This window comes from Crinia signifera, chromosome 5, assembly GCF_055691185.1.
Source record: "Crinia signifera chromosome 5, ASM5569118v1, whole genome shotgun sequence".
NCBI classification, from domain to species: domain Eukaryota; kingdom Metazoa; phylum Chordata; class Amphibia; order Anura; family Myobatrachidae; genus Crinia; species Crinia signifera.
This window is the reverse complement of record NC_139221.1, coordinates 217,253,548-217,280,082: the sequence shown is the minus strand read 5'-3', so window position 1 is coordinate 217,280,082 and position 26,535 is coordinate 217,253,548. Positions and strand designations below refer to the sequence as shown.

Below are 26,535 nucleotides of genomic sequence, written 5' to 3'. Positions count from 1 at the left end.
TGCATTTACTATGATTTCTAGCTTTTCTAATACACTTTATATGGTTTTTGACTTTTCAAATGCATTTCCTATGATTTCCACCTCTTTCAATACATTTATTATGATTCCCAGCATTTTCAATGCATTTAATAGGGTTTTCAGTTTTTTTAAAGGTTGAGTATCCCTTATCCAAAATGCTCGGGACCAGGAGAATTTTGGATAACGGATTATTCCGTATTTCGGAATATTTTTATATTTCAATGATGTATTTTGAAGTATCTTGCATTTATGCTGTATAAACACATAATATACACACAAATATATTTTATTACCACATAAAATACTCACAAATATATTTTATTTGTTCAAAAAACAAGGTTTCAAAACGTGAAACAAAATGTGTATACTATCTCGGCACTGAATTTGAATGCAAAGCAATCATTGTCTTGTACATATATAGTGCCAGTTACATATCATGTCCCAGTGATGCTGTTACAAATGTCCCCAGTGAGTTTTTAGCAAAAAAAATAAAAATTTTCACTTTCTGGAATGTCTGGTTTTCGGAATAATTCGGATAACGGATATTCGGATACGGGATACTCGACCTGTACACTTTACATGGTTTCCGGCATTCTTCAAGGCATTTACTGTTTCCGGCTTTTACCCACTTCCTTTCCCACATTTATAGCTTATCAATAAAATAAAACAAGAACTGGGTAAAAAAAAAAGGAACTGGATCGGACCCAGGACAGGCTCCATTCATCAAACTCTGCCAGTGTCCAATCTGGGGGTGCCTGTCTCGTCTGGGTGATTAATGTGAGAACATTTCTGGTTCGGAACCATACAGTAGTCCCATTCCTCCCAACATGACCCTCTCCAGGAGGACAGCATGCTCTATTCCTGGAATTCCCTCTTAATGCATACCTCCCAACTTTCCTGCTTATAGTGGGAACGTCCCAGTTTTTTGGGACGTTCCCACGTCCCTCCCATGGGCAAAAGTGTCCGCAGTTGGTAGTCCCCCCTGTGATCATCCGTGAATAGACGCAGCGCGCATGTGCACAGCGTCTATTCTTGCAGCCAATGGGGCGCTCGGGGCATAGCCACCAGCTCATGGAGCTGCTGAGCATGCCCCCTACAGTGGCTAAACCAGGGCGCGGCCTCGCAGGAGCGTCACGAGTACAGGCCATGCCTCCTTTTCGGTAGGTCGTGCCCCAACATTTTGGGGGCAAACTGTCCCTCCGGCCTTCCATCAAATGTTGGAAGGTATGTTAATGTATGATTGCCACATAGTTGCCTAATTACTTTCTGGCTGCCCTCTCCAAGGAGTCTAGTGAGGCAGGTGTGCAGGAATGGGGTGGGGTGGCTGGTGGATCATCCGGTGTTGCGGTATAGGCAGCACGATCGTGTCCCCCCCCCCGGGGTACAATGCTGATATTTCAGGCATTACACAGCGAGGGGGAGGGAGTACAATGATGCAATTTGTATGATTTGTTCCCTCTAAGGGGAAGGGCGGTTGTGGAAGACTGTCTGCATTTTGGGAGGCTTGCACCCCTTTCAGGGCCAGGAGGGTGACCCAATTTCGTATTCCAGGAGGGTAGGCAACCATGGATTGCCATCACCTGTGTAAACAGGTTTCATATCACTTAAGCTGTTCAAAACATGTGATGGCAGTCATAAATGAAGATGGAAATCCAGAGAATATTGTATCCCTCCTGGAAAGGGTCATGTTGGTAGGTAGGGTTACCAACTCATCCCTTTAATTCGGTACACATATTAATTACACAGGTTCTGTGGCTGGCTGACTTACTTCAAGACTCCATATCACCTGGTTTTAATCAGCCACAGACCCTCCATTTGACCTGGTTTTAACCAGCCACAGACCCTGTGCAATTAATATGTGTCCCGGATTAAAGGGATGAGTTGGTAACCCTATTGGTAGGTAGTGGTACAGGGGGCGATTCTCTATCACAGAAATGCGGTAAAACCCCCATTATCGGGGTTTTTACCGTATTTCTGTATGCTGTACTGTGCCTCCGCAGTGGCAGCGCTGCGGAGGGAATCGCCAGCAAAAGCTGGCGATTCCTTGCAGAAGCCTATGGGCTTCTTACCGCAGCGCTGTTTGAGGGATCCGTCACGGATCCCTCCCGTCATGCCCTGCGGCCGGCACGTCACTCTGCGCATGCGCAGATGGTCTCCCGGGTCACAGCCCCGGAAGTCCAGTGCCGACACCGCATCGCAAGGGACAGCTCTTATCGCAAGAGCTGTCCCTTGCGTTAATAACAGCATATGCCGTTATTAATAATGCGATACCCGGCGAAGGGGGGCTGCGGTTGTTACAACATCCCGCCCACAGTATGTTTTATCCATTCCCATAACAGTATTTTAACATTAATTTCTTGCAGTAAAACACAACTTATAAATAAAAATTGAGAGACCATTTAAATTGCTAAGTAAGGATCAGAAAAAAAGGACCTTCTTTTAAGCAAGTTTGCTCCTTGAAGAAAAAGAGAAGCTGCAGCTGCTCCATGAGGAGTGCGCTTGTAGTAGAAGTTGCACAGTATGCTTTCTATTTAGAAGAATTACGGTATGAGGAAGTAGTTGCAATGTGACAGATCCACCCTATTAAAGGAGCAGAGTTGTGGGACTGCTCCGGTGCTGCAGAAGCTGATTTACAGCACGTGTTGTGAGCGCTGCCAGGTACACACTTACTGCTTCATATACACACGTGTCCTACGTTTCCACAGTATCATCTTATACAGCTATATGCACTTGTCTGCTGCAGTCAGGAGGTACATGTGAAAGAAGGGAGGTTGCAGATGTTTTGTGCAGCGATTTATGTCATCTGTGTACACTAATAGCAATCTTTACCATACTGCTTTCACTGGTGCTGCAGCTGCTCATCTATACGATAGAATCATGTATTGTATGTAGCAGACCTTATAGTATAAGCTGCTATTTTGAGGTTTAACTCCAATAGCTTTTGTAGGTTATACAGTTAATATGTCGACGTTTTCTGTTGACAGTCACAGTGTAGATATGGACATGTCAAAAGTCCATTTTAAAGTTAGGCTGCTGGTCGACATGATTCCAGGTATGGGTAAAAACCGGAACCCCCAATATACAGAGAAGCCTTGATGATGGCATACACATACATTTGCACAAATATATGTAACCAATATCTCTGAATTCTATTATCATGTAGTTTTCTAGAATGGTTACTAGAAAATGGTTACTAGTTCCCGGGACTAGCGTATGTCTGAATGACTCTACCCTGGATTTTAGTTGTCTAGAATCCCGGGTCCTGCACAACTGCAATGGACCCAGGATTTTTAACCCCTTCCTGACAGAGCCAGTTTTTGCGTTCCTGACCGAGCCCTTTTTTTCAAATCTGACATGTATCACTTAAGTGGGGATAACTTTTTTTTGCTTTTACTTATCCCAGTGATTTTGAGATTGTTTTTTCGTGACACATTGTACTTCAAATTAGTGGTAAATTTGGGTCGATACAGTCTGTGTTTTTTTGTGAAAAATACCAAAATGTCGTAAAAAAATGGAAAATTTAGCAATTTGCAAAATGTTAAATTTTCTGCTTGTGAGACAAATAATCATACCACTCAAAATAACTAACATAGACCATATGTCTACTTTATGTTTCCATCATTATTTCAACTTCCTTTTAATTTTTTTGGACACTAGGAGGCTTACAATATGAATAGCAAATTCTCAAATTTTCAAGAAAATTTCAAACACTGATTATTTTAGGGACCAGTTCAGTTCTGATGTGACTTTGAGGGACTTGTATGTGAGACACCCCCATAAATGATACCATTTCAAAAACTGCACCCCTCACAGTATTCAAAACAGCATTTTGGAAGTTTGTTAACCCTTTAGGTGTTTCACAGGAATTAAAACAAAGTGTAGGTGAAATTTCAAAATTTCATTTTTTTTGCAGATTTGCAATTTTAATACATTTTTCTAAGGAACACAGTACATTTTACTAGAGAAATGTGACTAAAAATTGATTCCCCCAATTCTTTTGTTTTCATAAATATCCTATATGTGGCCCTAGTGTGCACGTTGACCAAACCACAGGCTTCATAATAGAAGGAGCACCTACTTGATTTTGGAGCCTCCTTTTTATGAGATTATTTTTTAGGCACCATGTAGGTTTCTAGGCACCATAAGATGCTAAAATTTAGGAACCCCCCCACAAGTGACCCCATTTTGCAAACTACACCCCTCAGTGAATTCATCTAGGGGTATAGTGTACATTTCAAACCCCCAGGGGTTTCACCAATTGTGGTACAACTGGGCAGTGAAAATGAAAAATTAAATTTTTTACACAAAAATGCAGTTCTGGCTCAAAATTTTTCATTTTCAGAAGGTATGAAGGAGAAAAAGCACCCCAAAATCTGTGCCCCAATTTCTCCCGAGTACGGCAATGCCTCACATGTGACCAAAAAATGCCATTTGGGTGCATGGCAGGACTCAGAAGGGAAGGAGTGATTTTTGGATTTTGCAGCTCAGATTCTGGTGGAATGTTGGTGGGTGCTATGTTGCATTAGCAAGACCCCCCAAGCACCAATACAGTGGAACCCCCCCACAAGTGACCCCATTTTGCAAACTACACCCCTCAGGGAATTCATCTAGGGGTATAGTGTACATTTCAAACCCCCAGGGGTTTCACCAATTTTGATACAACTGGGCAGTGAAAATGAAAAATTACATTTTTTTTACACAAAAATGCAGTTCTGGCTCAAAATTTTTCATTTTCATAAGGTATGAAGGAGAAAAAGCACCCCAAAATCTGTGCCCCAATTTCTCCCGAGTACGGCAATGCCTCATATGTGACCAAAAAATACCATTTGGGTGCATGGCAGGACTCAGAAAGGAAGGAGTGATTTTTGGTGGTGGAATGTTGGTGGGTGCTATGTCGCATTAGCAAGACCCCCAAAGCACCAATACAGGGGAACCCCCCCACAAGTGACCCCATTTTGCAAACTACACCCCTCAGGGAATTCATCTAGGGGTATAGTGTACATTTCAAACCCCCAGGGGTTTCACCAATTTTGATACAACTGGGCAGTGAAAATGAAAAATTACATTTTTTTACACAAAAATGCAGTTCTGGCTCAAAATTTTTCATTTTCAGAAGGTATGAAGGAGAAAAAGCACCCCAAAATCTGTGCCCCAATTTCTCCCGAGTACGGCAATGCCTCACATGTGACCAAAAAATACCATTTGGGTGCATGGCAGGACTCAGAAGGGAAGGAGTGATTTTTGGATTTTGCAGCTCAGATTCTGGTGGAATGTTGGTGGGTGCTATGTTGCATTAGCAAGACCCCCCAAGCACCAATACAGTGGAACCCCCCCACAAGTGACCCCATTTTGCAAACTACACCCCTCAGGGAATTCATCTAGGGGTATAGTGTACATTTCAAACCCCCAGGGGTTTCACCAATTTTGATACAACTGGGCAGTGAAAATGAAAAATTACATTTTTTTTACACAAAAATGCAGTTCTGGCTCAAAATTTTTCATTTTCATAAGGTATGAAGGAGAAAAAGCACCCCAAAATCTGTGCCCCAATTTCTCCCGAGTATGGCAATGCCTCATATGTGACCAAAAAATACCATTTGGGTGCATGGCAGGACTCAGAAAGGAAGGAGTGATTTTTGGTGGTGGAATGTTGGTGGGTGCTATGTCGCATTAGCAAGACCCCCAAAGCACCAATACAGTGGAACCCCCCCACAAGTGACCCCATTTTGCAAACTACACCCCTCAGGGAATTCATCTAGGGGTATAGTGTACATTTCAAACCCCCAGGGGTTTCACCAATTTTGATACAACTGGGCAGTGAAAATGAAAAATTACATTTTTTTACACAAAAATGCAGTTCTGGCTCAAAATTTTTCATTTTCAGAAGGTATGAAGGAGAAAAAGCACCCCAAAATCTGTGCCCCAATTTCTCCCGAGTACGGCAATGCCTCACATGTGACCAAAAAATACCATTTGGGTGCATGGCAGGACTCAGAAGGGAAGGAGTGATTTTTGGATTTTGCAGCTCAGATTCTGGTGGAATTTTGGTGGGTGCTATGTCGCATTAGCAAGACCCCCCAAGCACCAATACAGTGGAACCCCCCCACAAGTGACCCCATTTTGCAAACTACACCCCTCAGGGAATTCATCTAGGGGTATAGTGTACATTTCAAACCCCCAGGGGTTTCACCAATTTTGATACAACTGGGCTGTGCAAATGCAAAATTACATTTTTTACACAAAAATGCAGTTCTGGCTCAAAATTTTTCATTTTCAGAAGGTATGAAGGAGAAAAAGCACCCCAAAATCTGTGCCCCAATTTCTCCCGAGTACGGCAATGCCTCATGTGTGACCAAAAAGTGGCAGGACTCAGAAGGGAAGGAGTGATATTTGGATTTTGCAGCACAAATTCTGGTGGAATGTTGGTGGGTGCTATGTCGCATTAGCAAGACCCCCCAAAGCACCAATACAGTGGAACCCCCCCACAAGTGACCCCATTTTGCAAACTACACCCCTCAGGGAATTCATCTAGGGGTATAGTGTACATTTCAAACCCCCAGGGGTTTCACCAATTTTGATACAACTGGGCAGTGAAAATGAAAAATTACATTTTTTTACACAAAAATGCAGTTCTGGCTCAAAATTTTTCATTTTCAGAAGGTATGAAGGAGAAAAAGCACCCCAAAATCTGTGCCCCAATTTCTCCCGAGTACGGCAATGCCTCACATGTGACCAAAAAATACCAGTTGGGTGCATGGCAGGACTCAGAAGGGAAGGAGTGATTTTTGGATTTTGCGGCTCAGATTCTGGTGGAATGAATGGTGGGTGCTATGTGGCATTAGCAAGACCCCCGAAGCACGGTGAAATTATGAACCTAATAATCCATAGATGTGTGGTATATTTTAAAACACTCCTTTATACATAGGCCGGGTTTGTCGGGGCAAGTGTCACACTGGAAAATAGTTTGCTTTCTTAGTCCCTTTTTATAGCAAACTTTGCACCTTTTTTGTGTCCTGCCCTTTTTTCCAGTGGAGGGGATTTCATCAGGAAAATGCTGCCCTGGTACAATACGGGGGCCAGTACTAGAAGTACTGGGGCCCTCTGCCTGCTGGTTCCCAAATATTAGGCCCTTTATGACTTCCTCTTGAAAGTGCATAAATGTCCCCCTCTGGCCGGTAGAACGGAATAGCACGAAAGCGTTATACAGTGCCATCTGGATGATGTACACGGCCAGCTTCTTGTACCAGATTTTTGTTTTCCGCAGGGCACTGTACGGCTTCAGTACCTGATCTGAAAGATCCACTCCGCCCATGTACTTATTGTAATCCAGGATACAATTAGGTTTGGAGGTGTGGGTACTGGTACCTCGTACAGGGACGGAGGTGGTACTGTCTCCGTGAATTGTTGTCAGTATAAGGACATCCCTCTTGTCCTTATATTTGACCAACAACATATTTTCGGTGCATATTCCCCTGCTTTCACCCCTTCTCATTACTTGGGCAATGTGCGTTTTTGGGAGGCCTCTTTGGTTCTTGCGCACAGTACCGCAAACTGCTGTACCTCTTGAACCAAGGGCCTTAAACAGGGGGATGCTGGTGTAAAAGTTATCCACATAGAGGTGATAACCTTTATCCAGGAAGGGGTGCACTAAATCCCAGACAATTTTTCCACTAACACCTACGAGGGAGGGGGGGCATTCTGGCGGTTCAATTCTTGAATCCTTCCCTTCATATACCCAAAACCTGTGGGTGTACCCTGAGGTGCTTATACATTTTTATGCCATACCTTGCCCTCTTACTGGGAAGGTACTGGCGGAATTTAACCCTTCCTTTAAAATGTATAAGGGACTCGTCAATACAAATAAATTTTTCAGGGATGTACATCTCTGCAAATTTAGCACTGAAGTGATCAATGACCGGCCTGACTTTGAATAGCCCGTCAAAGGTGGGAACATCTCTGGGAGGGCACTGTGCATTATCGTTGTAATGCAAAAATTTAAGGATCGTCTCAAATCGAGCCCGGGGCATGGCCATACGGTAAAATGGGGTGCTGTACAGAACATCTGTACTCCAATATTGCCTAATTTCTGGCTTTTTTACTATGCCCATATGAAACACCAGACCCCAAAACGTCATCATCTCTACTGCATCTACAGGGGTCCACCTAGCAAATGATGACGTGGGGTTTTGAGCAATAAACTGCTGGGCATATAAATTAGTTTGGTCCACCATTAAATTTATAAAATCATCAGAGAAAAATAATTTGAAAAAGTCAATTTCTCTGAGACCTGTGGAATCAAATTGGATTCCTGGCATGGCCAAAAACTCAGGAACCTGGGGCTCAAAATTGTCTGGTGGTGGGGTCCATACGAGATCAATTATTGGGGGGGTCTCAGCTGCTCTACGGGGGCGTCTTTGAGGGGGTCCCTCATCACCAGAGGAGGAAGAGGAGCTTAAGACAAATCCTTCAAATTCCCCGCTTGCATCACTGGCTGTGTCAGATTCAGAGGCAAGCATGGCATATGCCTCCTCCGCTGAATACATTCTTCTGGATGACTAGGATGACATTTGGGATGCCATTTTTATTTTTGAGTTACTGGTAGTGAAATGTTTCAACACGTGTATAGTGTAGGGGGGGTACAAACTTTATTTCAACCCGGGGGGTATGTAGTGTGTAGTGTGTATGTAGTGCAGAAAAAAAAAAATACTTTATACAGGAATTTGATCCCAATAAAAAAAAAAAAATTGAAGGGGTTAAAAAAAAAAAAAAAAAAGGTCCTGCGCCAAAAATTGAGCACAGATGTTGGTCAGTAACGTCCGTCACTGAACAGCGCTCAAAGGCAACAGGAATTTGATAAAAAAAAAAAAAAAATAGATCAACCCTGTGCCGAAAAAGCTGATCAGTGATGTACGTCACTGATCAGCGCACAGTGGCCACAGGACACCCACAAAATCACAGTGTGTGTAAAAAAAAAATTTAAAAAAGACCCCACAGCACTCTCAAAAAAAAAAAAGGTGATCAGTGATGCGACACTGATTACCAGTGAGGGGCAGCAGGTGCACAACCTTTGGTGCAACTGACAGTGCAACTGGCAGCAACTGACAGGTGTATATATATAAAAAAAAAAACCCTGCGCCCCCAAAAAGTTGCTGATCAGCACAGATATACTGATCAGCACAAAAGGGGGGGTAGCAGACACAAAATATACACTCTCTATCACTCTCTGTCACTATCTCTCTCTATCTCTCACTATCTATCACTATCTATCACTCTAGGACACTGCAGCAGCAGCACTGACAGTTATATGTATAAAAAAAAACCTGCACCCCCAAAAAGGGGGGGTAGCAGACACAAAATATACACTCTCTATCACTCTCTGTCACTATCTCTCTCTATCTCTCTATCTCTCACTATCTATCACTATCTATCACTCTATGACACTGCAGCAGCAGCACTGACAGTTATATATATATATATATATATATAAAAAAAAAACTGCACCCCCAAAAAGGGGGGGGTAGCAGACACAAATCTCTCTATCTATCACTATCTATCACTATCTATCACTCTATGACACTGCAGCAGCAGCACTGACAGTTATTTATATATAAAAAAACCCTGCACCCCCAAAAAGGGGGGGTAGCAGACACAAAATATAGCTCTCTCTGTCACTCTCTCTCTATCTCTCTCTATCTCTCTCTCTATCTCTCTATCTCTCTATCACACTGCAGCAGCAGCAGGAAGTCCCAAGAAGTCAGATCCAGGAAGCGTCCAGCACGCTACAAGCAGTGATCAGGTAAGGTATTTGCAAGGATCAGGTAAGTATTAGCAAGGATCAGGTCAGTATCACGGCAGATAGGCACGGTGACCGCTCTGCACGCTATTCCAGACCGGAATGGCGTCTGCAGCGCAGTCACCGTTAGATTAAATGTCGCGCCTTGGCTGTGATTGGCTGTCGGTCCGACGGACCAATCACAGCCTTGGGGGCAGGTGGGGTGAGGGTGGGGTGAGGTGTCATCGTCACCGATGACCCCCTCATGCCCCCTGACGCCCGGCGGTGATTGACACCTGTGTTACCGAGCGTCTGATTCGCTGGTAACACAGGAAACCGCTGTGAATGGCTGTTCACACTGAACAGCCAATCACAGCGATCGCCGACGGGGGGGGCGGCATCGCAGCCCCCCCTGGGCATGCAGGGACATGTCTGCTGTCAGGGACAGCAGACATCGTCCCTCTGTCACTGCGTCTCTAGACGCAGTGACAGTTTAAAGTCATGACGTACATTTATGCCATATGTCGGGAAGTACATCCCGGCCATGACGTAAATGTACGTCAAATGTCGGGAAGGGGTTAAAAACCGGGATTGAACTGGGTCTAAAATCCCGGGTAGTATGCAGGGGTGGATTTATGGGTGAGGGCGCCCCTAGGCACAACAATAATGCCGCCCCCCCCACCCCCGCCTAATTGTATTACTGTGACATTTTTTATTTGTTATTCTGTATGTATATTTACTAAGTAGGACAGTTTATCCATTTATACACTATTCAAAATGGAATATGGTACAGTGCAGTAGATAATTTGCAGTTACTGGTACATTTCAGGCTGACAGTACTAACACAAGCATCGGAGTGCCGCCCCCAAACATGTGCCGCCCCTAGGCACGTGCCTAATGGGAAATTCGGCTCTGGTAGTATGTCTAAAAGGGTATCAGTGAGCTCTGAGAAACCATGTATTTTTAGTTACTCAGTATTGCCCCTCCTCCCATGCACCTGAGTGATATTATTAAACTAATTGAGCACCCGCCACTATCTATATGTACCTACGGTGTTTTTTTAGACATTCCCTGTGTGCACATTAATACCAGGTTTAGCTATGCAAAGCAGAGGCTACAAGTTAAAATGTGTCCACTGGTTGCATGTGCGCACAAAGGGAGCAAAAATTGAATTGCTTCATTAGGTGCCATCTTGTGACCGTTGTGGTGAAATCATTCTTTCCCCCATCAGGGAGAAAATGCTCTGTTCCTGGACTTCCCTGGTGGTGTATGATTGCCATCACCTGTGGGGAGCTAGGTAATTGATAACTTTTGGTGTTTCGCCACAGGTGATAGCAATCATACATTACCAGGGAAGTCCAGGAACAGGGCATTTTCTCCCGTAAGGAGAGGGTCAGGTAGGCAAGTATGGGTGAAATATGTCAGAATCTTCCCCTAGGTGCTCAACCTTTGCGGTCTTCTGTGTTTCACCCCTGTATTCTTAGATGGTATAGAGGTGAAAAGAAAGTGCTGGCTAGCATAGTGCAGTTACATTCCTTGTACCTAATGTACTATATCACCAGTCATCTGTGTTGTGCCTGCTCTCCTCTTAGTGCAAGGTGTATGGTATGTTTGGATGATTATGATCATTCATTTGGGTCATACACAGGTTTGGCAATACAAAATATTACAGAACTGTCACCATAACAGTCAAACTCAAAGCCTGAATTCCCCATCAATAGTGATGACAACCTACTATAGGCTGGCAAGCGCAAGGCTTTTGGTGCTCACACACGGTGAGACGTGTGCTAGGTTCGATTTCAGTGATACAATTTGGACTGTACACTGGGCGTGATTTGAACCACATGTAATAACCAGGACATGTGGTGATGTTATAAGTGTGTGTGTATGTGTGTGTATATATATATATATATATATAATCACAGGAGAGGTACCTCAACCGCGCCCAACAATAAAATATAGTCAAAGCAGCAACTCTAATGGACCCCTGTTAGACAGGTCCAGGAAGGCAAATAGAGATACAAAAGGTGGTTTAGAGTGCGCTAAAGAAAACTCAACAGTTAAAATTAAACATTTAATACTTAGTCTTCACAAAGACTTCAAGCTTTAAAAGTACAGTAAATCTGTTATTGGTACAGGTGATGTAATAGGCCCCTATTAATAGGGCCTATTACATCACCTGTACCAATAACAGATTTACTGTACTTTTAAAGCTTGAAGTCTTTGTGAAGACTATGTATTAAATGTTTAATTTTAACTGTTGAGTTTTCTTTAGCGCACTCTAAACCACCTTTTATATATATATATATATATATATATATATATATTAGTAAATAAGTTGATGAACTAGGGAATAAAATATTAGGAACCAGAGACCTTTTTACAGAAAAGTATGTGAGTGTCATCAGATACTGTTAGGTGAACTGATATGCCCCTCACTTTAGGCATCTTGGACTAGTCTGTTTGCTTAGTCCATGCAAAGGAACCACAGACTGAACCATTTTACCTACAAAGAGGGGAGAAATTTGTATGAGCAGCCCTATAAAGTAATAATAAAGTTGGGGTGCTCGAGCCCCAGAGATGCGTGCCCATGGCCTGACTGTGAGGGTCGCGTGGATAAGCCTATAAAGGTAGCAGCCGTGAACGGTTAGAATAAAATGTTTCCCTGGAGAAGTTGGTGTATGGCAGAGCTGCGCAGCCAGCAGCGGTGGACAGCGTTGCTGGGGAAAGCCAAGATACTTACCGGAGGGCTTGAAGAATCCAGCGGAGGTTCCGGCGGCATCCCCACCGTCTGCGCCGGGCAGCGGAGATTGACAGCGCAGAAGGGAGCGCTCCGTCAACAGTGTGCCAGCGGCTGAACTCCGGTGACCGTGTGCAGGAACCGAGCGCATCCCGGTCCACCAGGAGGTGTGACCCTGCCCGCTGGGCGGACCCGGAGTTCATAGCGCCTATACAGAAGGTGAGCCGGGTAGGAGGAGGCCGGCGCTGGGCGGTTGCGGAGTTGACTCCCTATTCCCTGAGGCGGGTGATAGACAGCAGGAGGCGTGGCTAGAATCCCGGCAAGAAACTCGGCCCAGCTGCCCTGGAGGTGGGTGGCGACGGAGGCAAGGCCCTGGAGACGAGAGCCAACGGTAGGCGCTTACTGCAGGGAAGGGGTGGTGACGCACTTAAGTCCTCCCTACAATAATAGAAAGAGCTGAAGTCGGAGGTGCGTTGACAGGCAATACACAGACTGAGTACGCAGGAGAGAGAGTGAATAAAAGAACAGTGTCCTATTTAAGAACCAACTTGATACATTGGCATGTATTCAATGCTCCTATGTCGCCGTAAATAACGTTGAGTGTGCATGTTTTTTGGAGAGTAGTGAACTTTTCTCTCCTATTTTGTGCTTCCCTGTATTCAGCTCTGTTACTTCTCCAAAAATATTTTGCGAAGCTAACTCAGTTCACCCTGCACTTCTCCCCATGTCTGTTCAATGGGGATTTTAGTGTCTCTCTCAAAAAGTGTATTCAATGCACAAATTGCGAGTCCTGCTGGTTTCTTTTTTTAGAGATGTTCTCCATTTTTCCCTCGGCATCTTTTTTAGGTGAACTGTAGGGCTATCTTTGTTAAAGTTGTTATTTTATTTGTTTTTTATGGCTTATAAATTAAAAAAAATTTACTCTAATGTATTTCTTGGAAGTGCCATAATGCTGTACTTATATATTAATTTATTTGGAATTGAATAAGTTATTTTAATGGTAACCAATAAGAAATCATTTTGGAGTGCTCCTAGTAATTTCCCATGCTTCCTCTCTTCTTCCTCACCTAACCCCCAAACAGGCTTTTAAACACACTAACAATTATAAAATAAATTTAATAAAAACACAGGGCAAAGACACAATGCTAAAAGCACAACACAAGGATAAAGGCCAAACAGAACAAAATACACCCGTCTGCACAAACCCAATTAAAATAGTCACACAGCCATTTGTTGTAAAATAAATACTGAACAAAACATTTAGCTTTCTAAACCTTTGTAAAAAAATACAAGTCCACAAATGTGAGGAACACGCTGCTGAGATCAGGGGCTGGCTGGCAACTTTTAGCCTAGGGGGCAAGTCCAGAGCACTGGCCCATACCCCCCCATCATTCTGGAAAGCTGAATGCTTGTGCGCGCCGTTGGCGCGCAGAAAAATTAGGCGTGTGGCCTATCATAAGGGGGCGTGGCCTGTACCTTGATTGTATTGTGTACTTGCAGATTGCACATTGTGATGCTAATTACACATTATGCCGCACACCTTGATGCCCATTGCACCCCATACTGTGATGGCAATTACCCAATGCTCCCCATACCATGATGCCCATTACACCGCACAATGTGATGTCCACAGTGCCAGATTTGCCCCCACAGTGCCAGATTTGCCCCCACAGTGCCAGATTTGCCCCCACAGTGCCAGATTTGCCCCCCACAGTGCCAGATACACATATACCCCCACTGTGACACATATGCCCCCACAGTGCCAGAGATACATATGCCCCCACAGTGCCAGAGACACATAATATGCCCCCACAGTGCCAGGGAAACATAATATGCCCCCACAGTGCCAGATACACATATGCCCCCACAGTGCCAGATATGCCCCCACAGTGCCAGAGACACATATGCCCCCACAGTGCCAGATATGCCCCCACAGTGCCAGAGACACATACAGATGGGTCAGGTCCCATCTTTGCAGGGGATGGCGCTGGCGTCGCCAGCCGCCATCCCCCGCCAGCGCCATGGCGATGGTGAGAAGGGGACGCGCGCGCACGAGCGGCGCGCGCGTCCCCTTCCGACGGCGCTTTGATCCGTTCCCCCGGGTCCCCGCCGGCTTGCTGGCGGTAACCCAGGGTCCCCGCGCGTCTCAGTCTCCTCGCTGGCGGGTCGCCAGCGCATACGTTCTGGCGACCCGCCAGCAAGGATGTAAAACATGACATACTGTATGCCCCACAGTGCCAGATATGCCCCCACTGTGACAGACACATATGCCCCCACAGTGCCAGAGATGTCCACACAGTGCCAGAGACGACACACATGCCCCCACAGTGCCAGAGACGACACACATGCCCCCACAGTGCCAGAGACAACACACATGCCCCCACCAGCAACTCACCATTGTTGCTGGGCTGGGGGGTCTGGGACAGACAGCCCTCCTGCTCCCCCGGGCCGCTTAGCCAGTCACTGGCTGCTGGCCGCGCTGGATCACCATCCACCTCCTCCAGGCCGCCCTCCTGCGCTGGCCGCGGCTTCCAGAGCACGGCCACGGCTACAGGAAGATGGCCACCGGCCTCCTGTACTGAGGACATATCCTCAGTGCAGGGGGCCGGCGGCCATTTTCCTGTAGCCGCGGCCGTGTTGTGGAAGCCGCGGCCAGCGCAGGAGGGCTGCCTGTGCCTGGAGGAGGTGGATGGTGACCAGCGTGGCCCGCAGCCAGTGACTGGCTAAGCGGCCCGGGGGGCACATGGCACCCTGCCCCCCGACCCAGCCCGCCCCTGGCTGAGATAAACACCCTGCTTGGGAATATCCCACTCTGACCAGCTCACGTGGAGAGCAGGAGAAAACAGATGTCTCCAGTTACAGCTCTCCCATTTGAACTCGCATAATTATGCTAAGTTCGCAAAAGGGGTCAGTGAGCTGACCACAAGTTGAATACTGAGGAAGTCAGAAATGAGGAGATAAGAAAAAGTGGTGAGCACTTCAGCGAGATCAGAGACACAGAACAGTGAGCGGTGAGCCAAACATTGAATACTCCTTAATGTGAAGAGAGCTATTAATGGGGAAATATATAAATGTAGCAGGAATGTTTCAACTTCAAAGAGACAGACTCCGAAGGAAATAGGATACTATACTGCTACAGGACACTGGTGTCAAAATATACTGATATTTGCAAAGTGAACTTTGTTGTTAAAGAAAATGTTATGTTAATATAGAGGCCAATTATCTTAGGATTGTCCTATGTAGATAGAAAACTGTTTAGCGGACATAAGTGACCGATTCTTATGCTACCTAGATTGTTATAGATATAAGATAGAACTAGTTAAGTTGAGATAAACGGGTTGGGATCATTCGTCAGAATGATTCTAGGTCTACAGTCATTAGGTCGACCCCACTAGGTCGACTGGCAGGAAGGTCGACCTGACTTAAGGTCGACATGGGCCAAGGTCGACATGACTTAAGGTCGAATTTGCATAAAGGTCGACATGAGGAAGGTCGACTGGTCATAAGGTCGACATGGGTTTTTCACTGTTTTTTGATCCGAATGTCGACACAGTCGACATGGACACAGTTGGCAATGAGAATCGGACCCTCGCATCGCTCGCTTCGCTCGCTATGCTTCGGGCACGGTGCCTCGCTGCGCTCGGCACACTATTTTATTCTCCCACCACGCCCTAGTGGATGGTAGGGCATGAAATACCGCCTGTCGGCACATGTCGGCTCAAAAAACAGTGAAAAACCCATGTCGACCTTATGACCAGTCGACCTTCCTCATGTCGACCTTTATGCAAATTCGACCTTAAGTCATGTCGACCTTGACCCATGTCGACCTTAAGTCAGGTCGACCTTCCTGCCAGTCGACCTAGTGGGGTCGACCTAATGACTGTAGACCTAAATGCATTCTGACGAATGACCGCATCCCAGATAAACGTGGCTATCTTCTCTAGTATAATCTCATTGTAATGTTAAGAATGTTGAATGCAGGGCTATTTTTCTGCAGGCTCCAGCAGTAACTGTTGTTCTTATTCTAGTTCACTCTTTCTGACAAAATATTTCTGATGCTGCTTTCCCACTGCCTGCACGGGTAATGACCCGTTTTTTTTAAACGGGTCTTTAAACGGGTAAGAGCCATAAAGACTCTTTCCCACTGCAGCTTTTAAACGGTAAATTACCGTTTAAAAGCTGTTTTTGTCACATTCACACTTACCCGTTTAAAAACCCGTTTAAGCAGTGTAAAGATAGGGGGGGGGGGGGGAATTTAAAAAAAAAAAAACGGCGTGGGGTCCCCCCCACTGCCGTAACCAGCACCAGGCTGAAAGAGCCGGGGCTGGTAATAAAAAATCAGGAAACCCGACAAATAGGGGTTCCCTGATTTTTTACAACCAGCCCCAGGCTCCAGGTCCGGGGCTGGTTCCCAAAATACGGGGGACAAAATGACTAGGGGTCCCCCGTATTTTAAGAACCAGCCCCAGGCACAACCAGCCAGCAGGGTAATGCCACAGCCGGGGGACACTTATTATATAAGTTCCCGCGGCCAAAGCATTAACCCTACCGACCAGTCAGCCTGGCCAGGGGCCCTGGGGGAGTGGGGACCCCCCCAATGAAGGGGTCCCCCCCCTCCAGGACTTACCTGACCAGGCTGAAGCCTGGTGCTGTCCTCGATGCCCCTGGGCGGTGGGCATCGAGCTGATGGTATGGTGTAAAAAATAGAATAAAAACCATTGTCTTTTACTGGTGAACTATGAGTCCCAGCAAGCCTCCCCCGCAAGCTGGGACTTGGAGAACCACAAGTCCCAGCCTGCGGGGCATTAAAGGGCCCGCTGGGTCTTGTAGTTCCACAGTAAAAGAAAGAGTTAAATAAACACACTGACACACGTGAAAAATAAAAGTTTAATACATACATAACACATACATACTGATACTTGCCTATCTTGAGCCCGTAGGTAGCCCTGGTCCTGATGTCCTGGTCCGTGTCGGCGTCTGTATCCATGTCGGCATCCCTGTCGGCGACGGCGTCGGCGGTCCGGAGTCCGAAGAAATCCATTTGGGAAGCTGTGGAAGGAAACCATACTCACCTGTCCCAGCGCGACGTAGTCCAGGTAAGGTCTTTGCAAAAAAAACAAACCGAACACCCGAACCAAGCGGACAGCTGAGACGCACGGTGTTTGTTTACATCGTGCGGCTCCGCCCCCGAATGCCGCTATTGGCCGCCTTGCGGCCTAGCGGCCAATCAGGAGCCGCAAGGCGGCCAATAGCGACATTCGGGAGGCGGAGCCGCACGATGTAAACACCGTGCGGCTCTCAGCTGTGTCCGCTTGGTTCGGGTGTCGGTTTGTTTTTTTTGCAAAGACCTTACCTGGACTACGTCGCGCTGGGACAGGTGAGTATAGTTTCCTTCCACAGCTTCCCAAATGGATTTCTTCGGACTCCGGACCGCCGACGCCGTCGCCGACAGGGATGCCGACATGGATACAGACGCCGACACGGACCAGGACATCAGGACCAGGGCTACCTACGGGCTCAAGATAGGTAAGTATCAGTATGTATGTGTTATGTATGTATTAAACTTTTATTTTTCACGTGTGTCAGTGTGTTTATTTAACTCTTTCTTTTACTGTGGAACTACAAGACCCAGCGGGCCCTTTAATGCCCCGCAGGCTGGGACTTGTGGTTCTCCAAGTCCCAGCTTGCGGGGGAGGCTTGCTGGGACTCATAGTTCACCAGTAAAAGACAATGGTTTTTATTCTATTTTTTACACCATACCATCAGCTCGATGCCCAGGGGCATCGGGGACAGCACCAGGCTTCAGCCTGGTCAGGTAAGTCCTGGAGGGGGGGGACCCCTTCATTGGGGGGGTCCCCACTCCCCCAGGGCCCCTGGCCAGGCTGACTGGTCGGTAGGGTTAATGCTTTGGCCACGGGAACTTATATAATAAGTGTCCCCCGGCTGTGGCATTACCCTGCTGGCTGGTTGTGCCTGGGGCTGGTTCTTAAAATACGGGGGACCCCTAGTCATTTTGTCCCCCGTATTTTGGGAACCAGCCCCGGACCTGGAGCCTGGGGCTGGTTGTAAAAAATCAGGGAACCCCTATTTGTCGGGTTTCCTGATTTTTTTTAATACCAGCCCCGGCTCCTTCAGCCTGGTGCTGGTTATGGCAGTGGGGGGGGACGTCATGCCGGTTTTTTTTTTAACGGGTAAAGGGCTACCCCTTTCCCACTGCCGAAAAAACGGCTCCTACACGTTAAAAACACTGCTTTTTACACGGGTAACAAAAACCGGTATTTGTTACCCGTGTAAAGCAACCTGGAGCTTTCCCACTGCAGCTCTAGCCGTTTAAAAAGGCTAAAAAAACGGCATTTACACGTGTAAAGCCTGCAGTGGGAAAGGGGTATTAGATGGACAAAACCATGTGCACTGCAGGTGAGGCAGGTGTTACTTGTGCAGAGATAATTAGATTTGGGTGGGGTTTTACACCTGTCTCACCTGCAGTGCACATGGTTTTGTCCATCTAAGAAATATTTTGTCAGAGTGAACTAGAATAAGGGCCACAGTTCCTGCTGGAGCCTGCAGAAAAATAGCCCTGGTTGAATGTATTCTAAGCTTGAAGGAATGTAACTTGCCGAGGTATAATATGTGGATTTCCAGATGTTCTAAATTTAACTGTCAACTATAAATAATTTAATGTTAATAAATAGCATTATATATACTCACCAATTCTGGAACCGTTCTTGTGTGGAGGAAGAAGGAAGCTCCAGCCTGAAAGCGAAAGAGGAAAGGAGATTAAAACAGTACAGTAAAATTCCAAAATATTACACACACACAATTTTTTTTTTACTACATTACAATAGTCAATTAGAGGGTTCATGTGATCTAGTTCAAATATACCTGCCTGCACATACTTTTTGGCTTGAGATATAGATGATGCGGGAGTGCGTATCGCATCATAAAGTAAACACAGTGTGACTTGAACCAGATGCAATGCGATCTGAACTAAAAAGGTGAAATAGAATGCGATAATAGCACCGTGTGTGGGCAGCTTTTAATTCTCAGGGAAGTAGTACTAAACCTAGTACTAATAGCTTTCTAAGCAGTACATTTACTAAAGTGTGAGATGTTTCCTCTACCACCCAACCAGATTAAAATGATAATTTAGTGCCTTATAGAGGATAAAAGCTAGAATCTGATTGGTTGCTATTGGCAACATCTCTCTTTTCTAAAAACTCACATTTTAGTAAATGTACCTAGTGTTCATTCTAGCACCCGCTGTATTTGAAAACCTTGCAGTTCCTCTTCCCTGCCTGGGGTGTCACTGTCTACTCTGGTGTTTCTAGCACAGGTCTGGTTTGCATATTAGTGCTGATAGACAGACCACACTGTGCTAGAAGCACTACAGCAGACAGCGACACCCCAGGCAGGGAAGAGTAACTGCATGGGTTTTCAAATATGGCGGGTGCTAGAAGGAACACTATGTACCCCAATTACTACTATTTTTAAGACTATCCATGCTTTTGAGCACACACAAGTTCACTAGTACCTCACTTATTTCTATACAACATGCAGGAAAACATGAACTGTTGGTAGATCTCGAGGACTGAAGTTGGCTACCCCTGTCCTAGATCATGTACTGTAAAAGGTCTCTGACGATAGAATTTAGGCTCTATCCACAAAGTACCTTTAAGTGGCATACCTTCCAACATGACCCATTCCAGGAGGGACACAATGCACTGTTTCTGGACTTCCCTGGTAATGTATGATTGCCGTCACCTGTTTTTAAACAGGTTAATTGATAAGAAAGGTGTTTCACTACAGGTGATGGTAATCATAAATGAAGAGGGGAGTCCAGAAACAGAGCATTGTGTCATTCCTGGAGAGGGTCATGTTGGGTGGTATGAAGTGGGATATAACTCCAGGCTTGCTCAATCTGCTGAGGGTCAGTTGCTATAAAACCTCTTGGGTTAAGGCCCCCATACACTATGCGATTTGGGCACGATTTCACCCGATTCGGACGAATCGGGCCATGAAATCGGCCCAAATCGCACTTGCAGACACCCCGTCCGATCCGATGCGCGATCCCGTGCGCATCGGATAGGGTTCGGGAGGTTGGACAGGCTGCACATAAGATTTTCTAAATCTTATGTGCAGCCCAGCCCCGGAGCCGTGCGGGGGATGACAGCGGGCAAGGGATGCTGGCTATAGAGAGCCGAGCAGGGGGAGGCTGCATAGGGAGCGGGGCAGGAGGAGGGTGACAGCGGGAGCAGCGTGTTGGGCAGGGAGGATGACGCTGGCTGCCGGGCAGCGGCGGGAGCCGGGAGGAACACACTAACTTGAAAAAAAAAAAAAAAAGCCCATACAGATGACTAGCAAGCCATTGATTGGCTGAGACCTCTCTCAGCCAATCAATGGCTTGCTAGTCATTCTGTATTTTTTTTTTTCAAGTTATCTGTGTTCCTCCCGGCTCCTGCCACTGCCCGGCAGCCAGCGTCCTCCTCCCTGCCCAGCGCGCTGCTTCCACTGTCACCCTCCTCCTGCCCAGCTCCCTATGCAGCCTCATCCGCTGATGACCCCCCCCCCCCCGCACGGCTCCCTCCTCCTGCAGCTCCCCGGGGACCGCATATGATAAATCCATGCGTTTTATCATATGTAAACCTTGGCACATCAAGTGCCTAATGGTGTGTCCCTCTCCCGGGGAGCTGCAGGGTGAAATCAGGTCCGACTTGTCCTTAGGACATCTTAAAGATCTAATTAGGTTTTAATATTGTGTTTATTATACTGTATGTATAGAAGGTTTTTATATTCTATGGATAATATTCAAGTACTGTATATGTTTTTAACATGACCTTATAATAAAGTGAGAAAAAAACAATATAAAAACCTGCGCTCTAAACAAAGGGTGCAGCCTTATCATAAAGGATAGTCACCAAACTATCCAGAAATAGTAGATGCAAACAGAAGGGTCATAAAGGCCGTTGGACTGGACTTTTCAATATACCACCTGAGGCTATTTGGGACGGAATGTATTTCTTTAGTGGAACCCGGGATCCCACTGAGAAATTATCCTTCTGACTGTCCTATAAGCGACATAAATAGCCTTGATGATAAGGCCAGACACGGTACTATGCCATTTATTGTGTGTACTATTATGTTTTGAATAAATTGTCACAGTTTTACGCTATGTGCAAATATTGAATTTTTAACCGAGGTATATGAGCAGAGGAAAAGGGAACCATATTCTTATAATAAAGTGTTCATGAAGGTTTAATGCGTGTAGTGATTTAATCTGAAAATAATAATGGTGTTTTCCCAGTTATTTTTTGCCTTATTGTGTGGTTCCAGGAATGTGTCTGGGCATCCAAGGTCCTCTGGTGCATATAATAGTTCTTACGCTGGAAATACATACTATGATTAACTGGTCGAACAGTCCGAGATTGATGGATCGGCCAGTTAATTGCATTGTATACATGACTGATTGTCATGTATACCAGATCATCCAGCATGTCTGTCAGACATAGTATTTTCTTGTTGCATGGTCGGTGGCATCAGGCAGTATGTGCCCTACCGCAAAGAACCAAAGTGGTAGTCATGGGAAATAAGGACATCACCAGCAATTGTTTGCAGGGTACTTGCTGTAATTAGAAGCAGTGGCGTAGCTACATATGTGGCAGACCCTGCAGCGGCTTGGGGGAGCGGCACCAGCAGGGTCTGTGGTGGACGCTGCTGGTTGAACTGACAGGCCACCCAGCAAGCAGAGTGCTGAGCTGGTCCTGCCCTGTACATAGGGTGACCAACTCTTCCCTTTAATCCGGGACACATATTAATTACACAGGTTCTGTGGCTGGCTTTCACCTGGTTTTAAACTGCCACACCTCAAGACTCCATTTCACCTGGTTTTAAACTGCCACAGAACCTGTGTAATTAATATGTGTTCCTGATTAAAGGGATGAGTTGGTCACCCTACCTGTACATATCTAATGAGCAGGGACCCAGTGCAGTGCACTGGGTGGAATGAGTGAGTCCCCTTCCGGTGCATATGTAATGAGCTACGCCACTGATTAGAAGACTAGTAGTAAGGTATGGAATTCTACTTCTCTCATGGTTCTAACTCTAGCCGTAGAATACTGACCAGTAAACCTGAATTTTGTGCTCTTCTTTATAATAAATAACTAGTTAAAAGCCTGTCAAAATGACAATCCCTATCTGCTCCTACATCCAATATCTGTCTTCACAGCTCCCTCTGTCCATATCCAGCAAGTTTGAAACAGATAATTTTTTGGTCCATTGAGTGGCCTCTAGTGGTCACTGGCAGAACTTCACCTCAGATGTGAGGGGTATTTATATGTATAATATATATTTTATGCATGGTCACATTTCTATGTGATCTTTTAAATCAAATTCCAGGAATTTTAAAGTATTAAGCGTCACTTCACTATATTGTAGTTATACCCCTTTTTCCAATAGCAGAAATAACCCAGTAAGTTCAAAGGGACGCGCATCTACCTGGGTTTTATGCTAATGGCAATGCTCCCATGTCAAATAACCCGGTTTGGATTTCCCGGCAATGATAAGGGTTGGACCCGATTTGCACCTGGGTTTAGGGGTAGTGGAAGTGCTCCCAACCCGGTATATTTTTACATGGATTTTGTACATGTTTATTTGCACTTTTTATATGTCTAGGTACACCAATGGCTCAGGTGTACTATAAACAACAGTTTTCACAAAACTTCTTGTTTGAGGACTCTTTTGAAAAGGTTTCTTATTGAATATTTGGAACTAAAATAAAAGCACAAACTTTTTCAAATAAATATTTGCGGTCTCTTTTTTTAAATCAGGAAATGTTTTTTCTTTAATGGTGGCCTGTTTGGTCAATGGCGGCCCTGTTTTCTGACTCCCCCCTCAGTAAAGCCCTTTAAAAAGGCCTTTTCTTACGTAATCTATAGGAAAATACAGGCCTTACCCGGGTTACGTGTAAATGGGGCTGATCCAGCAATTTGCCGGGTAGCACTGTAGTGGAAATGTATTATAAACCCATGTCCAACCCGGTATTGATCCAGGTACAAATTACCGGGACTGACCCAGGTTGCTATTGGAAAGGGGGTATTAGAAGGTGGTACACACTGTCACTAGGGTAGACCATCTCTGAATCGGTATTGTCATGATCCCAGGATTTGTCCCAATCCCGGGATTTCGGGATTAGACTGCACATGAGCAATCTAATGCCGGGCAGCATTTGGCAGGTAACATTATAGCTATAATGTAGCCCATACACTTATGAGATATTGCATCCAATCATTTGATTTTTCACCACATCTGTTCAATAAATCAAATGATTTTATGCACATTTTAGGCCCCATGCAGCGTGATGCACGGGCCTGCCGGTCGTATGTCGCTTCGATAGATAGTATGTGCTGTACATAATATCTATAGAATTGCAGGAGCGATCGCATGTGGCTTTTAACCACATGCAATCGCTCAAATGCAATCCGTGGGTTGGGGGCAGAGGGAACTCTTTCGGTGGCATCGGGTTTGGGGAGAGGGGTCCAGTGGCATCTGTTTGAGTAGCGTAGTGCTGTGAAGGAGTGCTAGAAGGTGGCCGGGGTCAGCGGTTGTGGCAGAATAAAAAAAAAAACACTGGGCTGCCCGCTGATTGTCTGAGCTCTCTGCCAATAAAAGGGCTGCACAGTGTTTTCATTTTTTACTCTGCTGCCCTCTGCCCTGTTCAAGCACCCGATGTGCCATCACAAGATGGTGGAAGAGGGCACTTTTTACACCATAAGATGTGATCGGACACGATGGACATCGCACTTTGCAGTGTATGGGCAGCATAAGTCTCGTCAATAGGAAGTGAGTTCACATCAGTGAAATTCTAAATGAAATGTGTGAATGTTTCGAATGATCCGTTTGGAGAGCATTGGAGGAATTGATGCACAGACATCACTCTAATCATATGTGAAACATTTCTAGAATAAATAGCCTTGAAAGGTATAAAAATCCAATTATTTAGATTACTGTGAAGCTGGTAATGCACTGTAGCATATTTCTGTTATCACTGTATATAGTCAGGATATGTTCTTTCTAAAGGTGATGTCAGCTCTCTGTTGGACATTCATTGTCTGGTGGTGAGAGCTCATTTACAACTCGAGATAGAACAGAACAGATATGTAGCTTCCAATTCCATTTTCACAAGGTTGAGTGTGTGAAAAATAGTACTGCTAAGCAAATTGGATAGCTGTAACCTGAAAGTCACCTAAGTGCTACAAAAGTCATAGTCAAGTGAAGGAGAAGCTTGCACCCCTTTCTGTACATGGCATAAAAAAACTCATTTTTTTTGTACTACTTTTTTTTTACATTTCTTATTTTAATTGATAATCCTTAATTTATACATTTCTGTATCTCCAGGCAAAGCAATAAAGCTAAGAATGGAACTTCAGTTTACACCTCTTGAATGTCTACAGAAAACAGGTAGGCAATTTTAGAACTATTGTAGTTATTGATTTAATTGACATTATAATTTTTATTGTCAATGCTTGCTGTTTAATGGTTTGGATTTGTTGATTTGGTACACTCCTTACTACAGATGAGTCCTCAAACGACTAGCTATAATACGCTGTGTGGTGCAAGAAGTCTGGTGTGAGTGGGTGCCGGACGGGGTCCTGACAGTCGGGTAAATGACTGTCGGGCAGTCATTTACCCGATGTCGGGATCCCGACTGTTAAAACACCGACAGACGGGTTCCCGATTGCCACCTGCTATTTTCCATCGTGGGGGTCCACGACCCCCATAGAGGGAGAATAGAATAGGTGGCGAGCATAGCAAGCCACCGTGCCCGCAAGAGGCTTTGTTGCGCTCGCCATGCTTTCCGGCCAGTCGGGATTCCAACGTCAGGCTAATGACTGTTGGAACTCTATACCACACCCGTGTGATTGACCCATGCTGTGGTTTAGTGTAGCTTCTTTTACTTTACATTTTTATTCATATGGTAGATGCAGGTTAGAGTATACAGGGCCTTATTCTGGTTCGCTCTCAGAGGCAAATTCCTTCTCAAATGGACAGAACCATGTGTGCTGCATGGGGGCACATGTTCATAGAGAATTAGATTTGGGTGAGTTATTTGTTGCTGTGGGGTTGGTACGAAATCCCGGCGGTCAAAATTCCGACCACCGAAATCCTGACAAGGGGGGACGTGGATCGCCCCCCCCCCCCTTCCTTGCGGGCTCGCTGCACTCGCCACGCAGTGAGCCCGATGCCTTGCTACGCTCGGCCCATTAATTTATTCTCCTTCTATGGGTGTCGTGGACGCCCATAGAGGGAGAAAGTTTCAGGATTTTGACCGCCGGGATCCCGTTTCTGTGCAGGGAAGATACTGACTGCTTTATTTATTTATTTATTATTTATTTAAAAGTTTCTTATATAGTGCACACATATTCCGGAGCGCTTTACAGAGAATATTTCATTCACATCAGTCCCTGCCCCAGTGGAGCTTACAATCTATATTCCCTACCACATATACGTGCACACACAGACATTCTAGGGTTAATTTTTTTGTTGGGAGCCAATTAGCCTACCAGTATATTTTTGGATCGTGGGAGGATACCCACGCAAGTACGTGGAGAATATACAAACTCCACGCAGTTATAGCCATGGTGGGAATCTAACCCATGACCTCAGTGCTGTGAGGCAGTAATGCTAACTATTACACCATTTGTACTGCCCTGCAATATAGATCTCACTTAGAATTAAATTTGGGTGGGGTTTTTCTTTAATCTGCACTGGTTATATCTGCCCCCCTACAGTGCACATGGTTTTGTCCATTTGAGAAGGAATTTGCCTCTTGAGAGTGAACCAGAATAAGGCCCATAAAGACCACTCTACTTTAATGTTTCTGTGAACATTCTGCACTAAGAGGCCGACTCAGACCCGCTCGTAGCGGGCCGAATTCTGCTCCTTCCCTGAGGTTTGCTCATGTATGTTTAAGCGCAAGTGCAAACCCTGGTGAATTTCACACATCTGCCAG

At 45.5% G+C, this 26,535-nt stretch overlaps 1 protein-coding gene across 2 annotated transcripts in view; it reads left to right on the top strand.

Moving 5' to 3' along the window:
• Positions 1-2,566: 2,566 nt before the first annotated feature.
• The window catches only part of TPK1 (thiamin pyrophosphokinase 1), a 551,394-nt gene continuing 527,425 nt past the window's right edge, over positions 2,567-26,535 (top strand). For both annotated transcript variants that reach the window (XM_083188542.1, XM_083188541.1), the window contains exons 1-2: positions 2,567-2,676; positions 24,921-24,983. In XM_083188542.1, the coding sequence (XP_083044668.1) occupies positions 24,941-24,983 (43 nt within the window). In that variant the 5' untranslated portion in view covers positions 2,567-2,676; positions 24,921-24,940. The remainder of the gene's footprint in view (positions 2,677-24,920; positions 24,984-26,535) is intronic.